General features: G+C 57.8%; 1 protein-coding gene across 1 annotated transcript in view; it reads right to left on the bottom strand.

Annotated features, from left to right (window-relative positions):
- Nucleotides 1-3195: 3195 nt before the first annotated feature.
- The window catches only part of AKT2 (AKT serine/threonine kinase 2), a 48314-nt gene continuing 38798 nt past the window's right edge, over nt 3196-12711 (bottom strand). Inside the window, exons 6-14 of the mRNA XM_021701010.2 lie at nt 12350-12481; nt 10435-10500; nt 9330-9398; nt 8392-8514; nt 7051-7179; nt 6661-6875; nt 6106-6193; nt 5895-5997; nt 3196-4828 (exon numbers count right to left, since the gene is read on the bottom strand). Of these exons, the coding sequence (XP_021556685.1) occupies nt 4749-4828; nt 5895-5997; nt 6106-6193; nt 6661-6875; nt 7051-7179; nt 8392-8514; nt 9330-9398; nt 10435-10500; nt 12350-12481 (1005 nt within the window). The 3' untranslated portion in view covers nt 3196-4748. The remainder of the gene's footprint in view (nt 4829-5894; nt 5998-6105; nt 6194-6660; nt 6876-7050; nt 7180-8391; nt 8515-9329; nt 9399-10434; nt 10501-12349; nt 12482-12711) is intronic.

Raw genomic sequence — 12711 nt, 5'->3', positions numbered from 1 at the left:
TTTAATTGCTGTATTCCCAGTGCCTAGAACGGAGTTTGGCACGTGGCAGGTACTCAGATATTTGTTGGATGAGTAAGTGAACAGGCTGCACATAACTTAGAAATGGTGACCTGGAGGGCCTCTCTGAGGAAGTGATGTTGGAGTGAAACCTGAAAGGCAAGGAGCCAGGAATGCAAAGGGAGGGGAGAATATTCCAAGTGGTGGAAATAGCATGAGCAAAAGCACCAAGGTAGGAAAGGGGTTGCTATTTTCAGGCACTGGGAGGTCAGCAAGGCTGGAAAAGTGAGCAGAGGAATGTGAGATGCTGAACCAATGACTTCCTGTCACACAGTAACACCCAAACTCCTTACCTTGGCCACATGGTCCCTTCGGCCCATCGTTCTCTCTCTAATCCCATTTCCTTCTGTTCTCCCACTCCCTCGTTCTATTTGACACACCCTCTTTATGTTCCCCAAACACATCCAGCACCTGCTGGCCTCAGGGCCTTTGTGCTTGCCCTTCCCTTTGCCTGAACACTTGATCAAAACCTAGATATCTACATTTTCAGAGTATCTCTACACGATACTAACTACAAAGGGAAAGTAGGAACTTTCCAGTGGAGACACCTGACAAGACACCACCTTAAGCAAGGGATCAAAGTCATCACCAGTCATGGGACAGAATCTCCTCTCCCTCTTTGAGAGGATGCAGGGAGAAGGGCACATTTCTCAAATTTCCTGTTAAAGGTAGCTTGACTATAACCGTGAGGAAACACCAGGCCACAAGCCGTAACTGAGGGACATTCTGTGACATAACTGCACTGTATCAAACCTGACAACCGAATGCAACAGGAGTCAGCCAGGGGACTGTTCTTCTGTGTACAAGGACAGGAGTGGGACCATTAGTCAAATTTGATAAAGACCTGAGAGAAGAGGGTTGTTTTCAGTATTCAGTTCCCGACCTGGTTAATTGAACTGTGGTTGTGCAAGAGAATGTTCTCGCTTCAGGGCGGATATGTAAACACGGAGGGGGAGGAGGGAGTGAGCAGAAAATGGTCACAGGAACCTGTGTGAAGGGTCAATGAGAATGCTTTGTACTTCCTTTAAAATCAAATTTTAAAGTAGGGTTTATGGGAAGCTGCAAAGAGAGAACAGAGTTCCCGGGCACCCCACACCTACTTTCCCCTACCAACCTCCTAGTGTAGTGCATTTGTCACAACCATGGACCAACTGGGATACCACCCTCAACGCCTATCAAGGGCACTTCCTGCCAACAGGAGTTACATGGTTGATGTTGACCTTGATCACCGGCTAACGTAACGTTTATCAGGTTTTTTCATGGAAAAGTTGCTTCCCCCCTTTCTATACTGTCCTCTTTGGAAGGAAGTCACTTTGCAGCCCACACGCAAGGAATGAGGGAGATGCTCCCCCACCTTGGGGGCGCAGCATCTACAGAAATTACCTGGAAGTCCGTTCAGTTACGTCTGTTCCAGCCATTTATCATTTATCTACTCGTGAACTCACTGATCGTGAACTTTGGGTAGAAGCCGGCGCTATGCTATTTCTTTTGCTGCTCCAAGAACTCTCAGCCCAGCGGGGTACTTTCCACGGGCCCCCAGGTCCCTTCACATACCCCCCATCAGGGAGGATCTGCTTAGCCCGCTTTTGAGCGGGTCCTTCCTTCGGGGCCCTACAAGGTGCTCCAGGCCTAGAACTGTGTTTAGTACTATTCTTTGGAAGTTTTCTTCTCCAAGCCTGCACCTGCAATTATTTAAAAGATAATGGTAAAAATCTCTGAATCAGCACACTCTGGAAAGCTATCGGACACGTATTAAATTCCAGCCACCCTAGAATGTAGGCCACAGCTGGGAGGCAAGCCACGCAAAAACCAAACCAAACCAAACCAAACCGAAGGGAAAGAACCTTTATCTGGTGCCCTGTGCATCTGCAGAGAAGAAACGAGCGAGCACCAGGATGAGCACTCAGGAGCTGGGATCCAGGCTCATTTTCATTTTACTTGCTTCCTCAGACTTTGGTGTTGCTCACGTTCTTCTCACACACACACCACGAAAAATTTCCCACAAGCACATGACAAAAGACAGATTAACCCACTCAAAACTAAAGGCTTCCAATTGGTAAAATTTTATTATTAAAATGCTCCCCAGCTGAAAGGCCCTTTGGGAAAACTTCTACAGAAGGAAGCACCACTATAGCGAGGGAGCTATGTTTGCCCAAGGAAAGCGGTTCATCAGCCTGTGGGCCCCGCACCGGGGACCCGGGGGCCGCAAGGTGACCCAGCGGACTGAGGTAGGCTCAGGATAGCCCCCGCCGGAGAGCAAGGGAGGTGACGCGAAAACCAACTGGCCCCGGCCTCCTCAGGGGCCTCAACTGGAGGGAAAACTAGGCAGCTTTTCTCTAGAAGCTTCTCTGCTGCTTGTCTTATGACCGCCAGGACATACTTTTGTAATTAAATAAAGTCCACATGAAGTGAGAAAAAGCCACGCATTCCTTGGGTCTTAGCTGCAGCAAATGCAGATTCCTATGCACCGAATCTGACTTTTCTGCTACCCTCACTCAAGATCTCTGAGACTCCATGCATGTGAAGAAGCCCTACTGCCTTCTGGCAAAGTCTGACATTCAATTCACCTGTGCGGGGGCCACCCTGGTCCCCAGGTGTGGGCAGAGTGAGTTAAGCACAGGAATCCCAGGCTAAAGGGGGCGGCCATCAGAGGATCCCAGAGCTGTGAGAGCTGTAACCAGAGCTGCCCCCAGCTGACAGCCACCACGATTCCCATTCATACACCAAGGACTGTGTTGGAATTTGGGGGCCTCAAGGCTCCCTGGTTTAGCCTAAGTAGGGAGAAGACAACATGCAGGCAATGCCCAGCTCTAGGGCCCAAGGGCGCAGTGAACCCACTCCCTCACGCTCACTTCCAGGGCTCAGTGACACCTCGCACACCCTCCTTGTTCAGAGCCACCCACCCGACTACCCCACCTTTGTCCTCCCCCCCCCTTTTCACCTGGGCAGCTTCCGAAGACCTGACATGGTCTCTGCCCGCCGTATCCGCACACCCCAGGAAGCTTCCCAAACCCCTCAGCAGCTTCCACCCACAGGGGCGCCCACCCCAACGGCCAGAGGGCGAGCGCGACTCCAGGTGCCCAGGTCCTGCCACAGCGGACACGTCCCGGGCGCGGGTCAGCAGGGCCAGGCTCCGGCGGCAAGGAATGGCCCAGGGCAGCGGGCCCCCGTCTGAAACGAGTGTCTTTATTGCTTGTACCGTACAAATGGGAGGAATGGGGAAGTCCAGTAGGGAGGATAGAGAATTGTCAAATAAATGACATACACACACAGAAAGGAAAAGACCCCCCACCCACCCAAACCAACCCTGCACCCCACCCTAGGATGTCTCTCTCTGAACTACCTGGTACAGGAGGTGGGGCAGGGAGATCAAAGCCACAACTAAAGTCCACACACCCGGAGATGCTGGGGGCAAGGGAGGGGGGGGAGGGGGGCTGGGCAGCAAATGGACCCCAGGTGTGGCTCCCCCACCAGGCCAGCACCCCTCCCCTACGGGATGAAATGCTCGGGCCGGGGACAGGGCCCAAGCCCACACACACCACGCATTCAAGGCCGGGACACGCTTGCCCTCACACACACACACCCAACACGCATGCACACACACCCCACCCCGTGTGCATCCTCATCCCAGAGGCAAGGGGCCATCCACAAACACAACAGCCTGAGGCCGCACACACGTGCCCACAGCACTGACACACGTTCACCTTAAGGCTGCAAAACGTGGGGCCCAGGGAGGGGGGAGGGAGGAGAGGGCCCTGGAGCCTCCCCTGCTCAGAGGCCGCCCTCCCCCACTCCCAACCCCTCTTCGACCCCAGTCCACGGGGCCCAACACTGTCTCGGTGCGAGATGTGTAACAGCAGAGCTGGCGGCCCCCCGCCCCCATCCTTGGCAAGGGCTGGGGCCAGCCCCGGGCCCAGCAGGAGTGAAGGCCGACCGGAAGCAAGCCCTGGTAAGGCACAAGATGGGGCAGCAGGGAGGCCCATCCCCAAATGTTCCTCCTGCCTCATCCACAGGGTCAGGAGAGCAGCTGGGGGTTGCTGAGGAAGGCAGGGCAAGGAGGCAGTGCCCATCACCCGGGCCCCCCTCATGCCCCACGGGGCAGATCATGCCCCATCTACACGAGGGATCCCCGAACCCCCAACCCTGCGGCTTCCAAAGGCCCCCTGCCTGTCCCTGGACATTATTGCTTTTCTGCCCCTGTGGGGGAGGGGCCGGGCCGGACCGCCCACGCCAGGCCGCCCTGAGCCCAAGCACCAGGGCACTGTCCGCCGGGCGTCGTGTCCCATGAGGTGTCCCACGAGAAGGCAGTGGCACAGGGGCAGGCGCCCGGCCAGAGACCCAGGTGGGGCCCGCAGCTCCACACGCCGCCCCTCGCTGGGGCTTATGTTGACTAAAAACCGGAACCTCTCCAACCGCCCGAAGGCCTGGTCCTGGGGTGGGCAGTGGAGAGTCTCCCAAATCCAGGTCTGGGCACAAAGGTGAGGACAGGACAGGATCCTGGAGGCAGGGCTGCTGGGACCGCTGAGGTGAGTTTGGCAGAGGGCTGAAGAAAAAACTGGAAATGGGGTGAGCAGGTGAGGGATGGGGATGCAAACAAAAAAAGGCAAAATATAAAGTCTAAGAACAGAGAGACAGGCCCCCGGGGTGGTGACGGCAGCCGAGCGGGCGTCTGGCGGCGGCGGCGGCACTGCTCACTCGCGGATGCTGGCCGAGTAGGAGAACTGGGGGAAGTGGGTCCGCTGGTCCAGTTCGAGGGAGCCCAGGCTGTCATCTGTGGGGGGCGGGTGGAGATGGATTGGGGAGAACGGGCCTGCAGAGGGCCCAGCACCCCGAGTGCCCTCCCGGGAGTGGGCAAGGGGACCCGGGCTCAGGAAGGAATGCAGGGAGCATGAACCCCCCAGCCGACGGGCCACCCGTGGGGACGGGGCAGGGAGGACTTAGAGACTCCCGCTGACAGAGGCCCACCCCCGACCAGAGCCTGGGCCCACAGGCTGCTCCCTCCGCCAACTCCGCTCCCCCCTCTGGCGCCACACTCTGGTCCAGCCCAGGCCTCGCCCTGTCCCCTACCCTGGCGGCCACTGCTGCCCCACCAATCCAGCCTCCAGCTGCCCAGGCGCACCCCTGCCCCCTCCTGCACCAAACCTTTCCCGGCTCCCCACACAGGAAGTCCCTGCTCCTCCCAGAGGCCCCCAAGATCCTCTTGCTCCGGCCCTGAACCCCTTTCTCCCCGCGACTACTCCGGCCTCTGCAACACTCCTACTCCTGGGCTCTATTCCCACATGCCATTCCTTCTGCTCAGCTGCCATGTCTCCTGCTCCAGGAAGCCACCCGCCCTGACTCACAGGCCAGGTCAGGCATTTCCTCTGAGTCTCCCCAGTCCCTGGGCTTCTACACCCTAGACCTAACCACTCTGGGCTGTCACCCCACCTGGCCTGAAGCTCCCTTAAGGCAGGGCCAAGGTTGTCTCAGTCACTGCTGTATCCCCAGCAATGGGTGAGTGAGAGCAAGAACTCTAACAGGTGCAGAATCAATGCACCACTCCAGCCCCAAAGACAGCTACGAATGTGCCATCCCGGCACTGACAGCTTCCCATGTGCCTCCTGCCCAGACCTCTCCCCGCTGAGCTCTGGAATGTGCTGTGGCCAGTGGCTCCCAGTGACCTTCACTGGGTCCAAAGGTGCACCGCCCAAAGGCAAAAAGCCCTGCAAGCAAACTGCAGGCAAACTGCCCAGACTCAGGGAGGGGGCCCATGAGCTTACTCTCCGGAACTGGGTCAAGGGCAGACCCCACCCCTCCACACCCAGCCAGGGCCCCCCGAGGGCGGGCCAAACACTCACAGCGGTCCGGGGGCGTGATTGTGATGGACTGGGCGGTAAACTCATCATCAAAGTACCTTGTGTCAACCTCAGAGGTGACCTGAGGTTTGAAGGGTGGCAGAAGCTGCGGAGGAAAGGAGCCCAGACTCAGGACCCTGGGAACAGGGGAGCTGGCCAAGGTCACCCTTGAGCGACGGGGCTCCTGCAGGAGCAGGTGGGTGGCGGGGCTCACCTTCTTCTGTACCACGTCCTGCCAGCTGACGCTGAGGAAGAACCTGTGTTCCATGACCTCCCTGGCATCGCTGGGCCCCCCGCCGAGCCTGGGCAGAGAAGGCCATGAGCACCCGCCTCCCAGGCCAGCGGGTTCTGGGCAACAGGCTTTCAGCGCAGGCCCTGCACAACCTTTAGTGATTCTGGCCCGACCACAGACCACTTCGAAGAGGAGGAAACCGCGGCTCAGGGAGGGAGGGCTCACAGGCCCAGGGTCAGAGGCTAGGGATCTTGCAACCTGGACTCTGAGTCCAGAACACGAGCCGAGAGGGCAGGCTCAGCCACCCTCAGCCAGGCTCGGGGCTGCCCTCTCAGTGTTCCCAAAGAACAAGTGGGCAGAGCGCTAAGGACAAGCCCGGCCCCAAGAGAGTTCTCCCTAGGCGCCCGCGGCAGGGATGACTGCCAAGTGCTGGAGGAACAATACGCAGGCACGCGCCTGTGCACTCAGCCCCTCCAGGCCGAGGGGACAGCCGCAGCAGGAGGCACTGGGCTGGACAGGACAGACTCCAGCCCTCACCTCTGCTTGGGGTCCTTCTTAAGCAGCCCAGCAAGCAGGGACTTGGCCTCGGGGCTGAGCGTGCGCGGGAAGCGGATCTCCTCCATGAGGATGAGCTCGAAGAGGCGCTCGTGGTCCTGGTTGTAGAAAGGCAGGCGGCCGCACATCATCTCGTACATGACCACGCCCAGCCCCCACCAGTCCACCGCGCGGCCGTAGTCGTTGTCCTCCAGCACCTGAGCGGGGAGGAGCAGTGAGGGGCCGGGCCCAGGCCCCCCCACCGCCGGGGCCATGGGGCTCACAGGGACCCAAGGAGGGCCATCCAAGGGGTCTTAGCTAGGGACACCACACAGGTCTGAGGGCCCCTCCTCCCTTGGCCTCGCGCGCCCGGGGACCTCCAGCCGCAGGCACCTCGGGGGCCAGGTACTCGGGCGTCCCACAGAAGGTTTTCATGGTGGCCCCGTCACTAATGCCCTCTTTGCAGAGACCAAAGTCAGTGATCTTGATGTGGCCATCTTTGTCCAGCATGAGGTTCTCCAGCTGTAGGAAAAGTCCATGTATCGGGGTCATACCCTCCCAACGCTTTCCGCCAGCCACTCTCCTGCCCCCTGAACGTGCCCCAGCCATTCCCTGGGAGGGCTCTGGCCTGGGGTGATAGCTGTCATGCCAGGGCCTTCAGGTTGAGCTGGGCACACACCCCCAGCACAAGGTTAAGCCCTTGAGGCTCAGAGGGAGGCCAACCCCCAGGGCAGCTAGAAAAAAGCTGGGGTAGGAGAGATGGGAGACAGGCCCTGCCCACCTGCTGCCCCACTGTGGGCTGCAGCTTCCCAATCTGGCATGTGAGCAACACTAGCTTTCTTCCTTTTTTTTTTTTTTTTTTTAAAAGTAAGCTCTGGGCCCAATGTGGGGCTTGAACTCCCAACTCTGAGATGGGGAGTTGCATGCTCTGCCCACTGAGCCAGCCAGGCGCCCTTCTTCCTCTACTTTTAACTAAACACAAATGGGCAATTTGAATGGGCCTTTGTGGAAGCTCCACCAGTTGAGACCATTCCCAGACCCCCAAAACCCCCCATGTGCCCCTTCCCTGTTACTAACCATCCCCCCAGCTGAGGAAAACCTCTGCTCCTCCGCTTTTCTTTACAGTTCCCCCACCTAAGCATGCCCCCTATAAAAACACAGCCGCATGCGGTCCGTCCCGGATTCCCTTCCACGTGAGCCTGGGCGGCGCATGCGCACGGCCACAGGGGTTCACTCAGTAAGGGCTGCACAGAGCCTGGCCGCAGGCCCTGCAGTGCATTCTGGCTGGGCTCGGACAGCGGGCCCTGGGGCTGCTTCCAGCCTGGGGCTAGTGTGAACAGTGTTCCAGCAGTGTGTGTGTGCCCAGGCTCTGAGGGGGACACAGGGCCCTGCCCCGGCCGTGCATAAACCTAGGGCGGAATGGCTGGCTCACAGGGCACACGGACAGTCAGCTCCAGTGGATTCTGCCCAACTATCTCCTACGGTGCTTGGACCGATATAACCACCCCCCTAACCCCGCCGACTCCCTGCACAGAGGTGTGTGTTCACCAGAGGCTCGGAAAGGCCCGCAGGGCAGCTTAGGCAGGAGGGTTGGCATCCTACAGCAAGGTGGACTCAGGAACACCCACAGGGTAGACCCTCCTGGGAGGGGGAGGTCCGGAGTTGAGGGCCTACGTCCAGCCTCCCTGGTGTGAGCCCTGCGGCCCCGGGGCAAGGAGGCAAGCACACGCTCACCTTGATGTCACGGTACACCACGTCCCGCGAGTGCAAATACTCGAGGGCAGAGACGATCTCTGCGCCGTAGAAGCGAGCCCGCTCCTCCGTGAAGACACGCTCCCGGGACAGGTGGAAAAACAGCTGCGAGAGGAGGGAGGGGCAGGAGGTCAGACCTCAGCCCAGAGGAGCAAAACACAGGACCCTGCCCACTGGCCCCCAACACCCAGCCCAGTGACACGGTGACACCTACTCCAGGAACCTGCAAGTGACAGCGGGAAGAACCAAGTGAGAGGTGGTGAGCAGGGACGGACTCCCGTGAGGAAAACACAGAGCGAAGGACAGTCAGGAGGCGTCAAGGGGAGAGTAAGGAGGGACAGTGTGAGGGGACGGGGGAATGAGGCAGTGACAGCAAGAACGCACAGGAACACAAGTCACGAGCAAGTGACAATAAGCCGTGAGACCAATGGGAGAGATGAAGCCAACAATCTGGAGCCAGTGGGTGACACCTGTGTGCAGAGAGGAGGCTGTGAGGGATGAGGAGCAGGTGACAGCCTGAGCTGGCGCAGCCCAGTGACGAGCGGCGGACTCCTCCCAGCAGGAGAGCTTGGGGAGAGCAGAGCACCGACCGGCCTGCCCGCCCCCCTCCCCATACATTTTCCTTGCAGCCTCACAGGACACTCTCCCTAGCCCACCACACCTCTCAGCGCCTGCGTGTGCATCCTACCCCTGACTCACTAGCTGGGTGAACTTGGGCAAGCCACTTAACCTCTCTGAGCCTCAGTCTCCTCGCCTGCAAAATGAAGGTGATGATGCCTGCCTCAAAGGGGGGGGGGGGGGCCCCGGGGGGCCTCCAGCAAGGCCCCCCCCCCCCCCTTCGTCTCACCCACAGTTCCCCTCTGCTCCCCTGACGCTTGGGAAGGAGACGTGAGAGCCCTGGCTGGGGAGCTGAGGCTCACCTCACCCCCGTTGGCATACTCCATCACGAAGCACAGGCGGTCGTGGGTCTGGAAGGCGTACTTCAGTGCCTGTGGGGCAGGAAGGTGGCCAAGATGGGAGGTGGGAAGAAGGCAAGCTCTCTGCTGATTCTGCAGGTACACCCCCCCACCCTGGCAGCCGGGGCTCAAACTTCAGCTTTGCCTTTTGGGGTACGTGAGTGAGCTTGAGGCCCTGAGAGCAGTGAAAGGGCTACTGGGCTGAAGGATGCTGTCTTCAGCCTTCAGCTAAGCTTCTGAGAGGCTCGGCCAGGGAGACATTCAGTTCTGAGCCACCAGAGCTGTTTTACCTTTCCTCTCCAGTCAGGCTTGTTGCACGCACATGCGCACACACGTTTGCTGGCTGGGAGTTGGCAGTAGCTTGGGAGCCAACCCCAAAGACAGGATGCACAAGTGATCTGCTACAATAAACAGCAGTTCTCAAACTATGCTCTAAGGAGCCCTACAGAAAGTTCCTCAGAGAACCCGAGTGACCCCTCTGCTCATGACAAGTCTACTATTCTCTGTCTTCCACATCAAAGTACCTCACAGAATTTCATTTGAACAAGTGCCATGGCTTAATACACCTGGACAGCCACTGAGCTAAGGAAACAACCCATCTCATAAGCCATCCTCCAGCTGGTCTATTTAACTGATGGCTGCTGGCCTTGATGGAGACTGTGGCCCAAAGAGGTGTCTCCTCAGACTAAGCTGACAGGCAGCACAAGAATACATCTCCTTCTAGGATTACACTTAAAAACAGAAACAAAAAAACGTTCCCACTTTGACCAGCAGGGCTAAATGCCTCTAACTCATGAAGAGTAGCCATGCTCTCCTGGAGCCATCTTGTAATGTGGTATCATCAGTCAGCTGAAGCACTGCCAGGAAGCCACCATCTGTGAAGAAGCTGCCACCCCCTGGGTTTGGTTCAGGCCATGTGGTCTGGCCCTGGCCACCTGGCCGACACGAAGTCTGTGCTTCATGGCGGCAGGACTGGGCTCTTATTCCTGAGGCCCGTCTGAAGCAGGCCTCTCATGGAGCACAGGGCACAGGGAGGCCAGGCCCTGCCTGAGAGGGAAGTACCACTCACGGTGAGGAACGGGTGCCTGGTGTTCTGGAGGACCCGGCTCTCGGTGACCGTGTGGGCGACTTCATCCTGCAGACAGAGGCTGGGTGAGGGGCTGGCGGGCAACACCACACCTGCCCCCGCCCCCACCTAAGGAATGGGGGAGCAATGCTTCAGGGAAATGCACTTCTATTCCTAGCCGATCCAGAGAGAAAGGGAGGAGTGGCACGGTACCATCTGCAAGCTGGAATGAAGTAACGGCTCCAGGGGTGGCCTGGGTGGCTCAGTGGGTTAAGCGACTGACACTTGGTTTCATGATCTCATGGGTTGTGAGATCAAGCCCTGTGTGGGGCTCTGTGCTCAGTGGGGAGTCTGCTTGCAGATTCTCTCCCTCTGCTCCTCCCCCCATTCGTGCTTTCTCTCTCTCAAATACATACATACATCTTTAAAAAAAGAAAGAAAGAATGAATCATCCCAGACAAGGCCAATCAGTGGCTCACTCTCAAAGCCACAAGGTGAGAAGTCGATGGGGACTTTATGACAGAGGGCTCGAGATGTCACCTGCGGAACCCACAGGCCAAGTTTAGCATCTCTAAGGAGGGAGAAGCAGACATTGTAAGACCCTGGAGCTGACCCCAGAGGCAGGGGGAATCACCACTGGAAGTGCTGTTGCTGAGACAAGGAAGGGATCTGATCAGGACCCTACGCTTGGGAACAGCGGTTCCCAGTGTGTGGTCCCCACACTGGCAGCATCATGTTGCCTAGGAACTTGGGTAAATGCAAATTCCCAGGCCCCTCCGAGACCCACCGAATCAGAAACTTGGGGGTGGGCCCAGCACGGGCTTCACAGGCCCTCCAGGCCCCTCGAACACGGGCTCAAGTGTGGTATCTGAACACACAACAGGCCCCTAGAGAGCTGCGGAAAATCCCGCACCACTTGCAGTAAGGGACACTGGCTCTTCCCAGGGCTGAGTCTGTCCCCAGGGGACACTTGATGATAATGTCTTAAGACATTTTCGATGGTCACAACTTTGTGCTACTGGCCTCCGGGGGGGGGGGACGGCCAGGATGCAGTTACTCATTGTACAGTGCATAGGGTGGCCCCATCGTGGAGAATGATCTGGCCCCAAAGGCCGACAGTGCTGAGGCTGAGGAAGCCTGCCTCGGACCAGTCACATAAGGGACTGTTAGCTTTGCTGGATGAGATCTTAGTTCCATTATAGTCTTTAAAATCTTCAGCTGTTAAAGGTACATATCTAAGTATATATGGGTGTAGGGCGCCTGGGTGGCTCAGTTAAGCATCTGCCTTCGGCTCAGGACATGATCCTAGGATGCTGGGATCAAGCCCCACATCGGGCACCCTGCTCAGTGGGGAGTCTGCTTCTCCCTCTCCCTCTGCCTCTGCCCCTGCTTGTTTGCTCTCTCTTGCTCACTCTCTCAAATAAAATCTTAAAAAAAAAAAAAGTATATATGGGTGAAATTATATGGTGTCTAGAACATGCCTTAAGATACTCCAGAACAAAGGGGAGGGCAGAGCTAATGAAACAAGATGGGCCAAATGTTGACAACCGTTGAAGCTCGATATTGGCTACATGGGAGTCCACTGTATTTATTTTTCTTTTAAATACTTTGTATATGTCAGGAATTCTCCCTTTTAAAAACTTGAAAGGCGGGGGAAAAAAAAGGAAGAGAATTCCATTCTGGCCCAGCCTCCTATGGAGAGGCCCTGAGCCGAGCCCCCACTCCTAGGGCCTCTCCACCAGCCCATTCTGCCGCCGCAAGCGACCTGCTTTCAGGCCCTGATAGCGCCTGCTGGGTGAGGCCTAGTCGGAGGCTCCACCCTAGTCCCCTGGTCGCCCGGAGGGTGGGGTGGGGTGGGCTGGGGCGAGCGCAGTCCCACCATGACCACAGAGGCCGCTGCAGCCCCGGGCACGCCCACCTTGGCGATGATTACTTCCTTCCGCAGGATCTTCATGGCGTAGTAGCGGCCGCTGGCCTTCTCCCGCACCAGAATCACTTTGCCAAAGGTGCCCTTGCCCAGGAGTTTAAGATAGTCGAAGTCATTCATGGTCTGCCGAGGAGGGGGAGAGAGTGGGGAAGTCAGTGCTTGGCACGTGGCCCACGGGAGGACATTTTAACAAAGAGAAAGGAAAAATCGAAGGCCACTGTTGCCAAAACGCTTGGGCATGAGCAGGAAGGGAGGCTCTGGGCGGCAACTGTTTGCTCTGAAGCGGCCTTCAGACCAGGGCTCTCCCAGGCAGGGGGCCCCGGGAGGCTGGGATATGGGGGTAGACAGGTCTT

Source organism: Neomonachus schauinslandi, chromosome 16 (assembly GCF_002201575.2).
Source record: "Neomonachus schauinslandi chromosome 16, ASM220157v2, whole genome shotgun sequence".
NCBI lineage: Eukaryota > Metazoa > Chordata > Mammalia > Carnivora > Phocidae > Neomonachus > Neomonachus schauinslandi.
The sequence above is the reverse complement of the archived record's forward strand: the minus strand, read 5'-3'. Positions and strand labels throughout refer to the sequence as shown.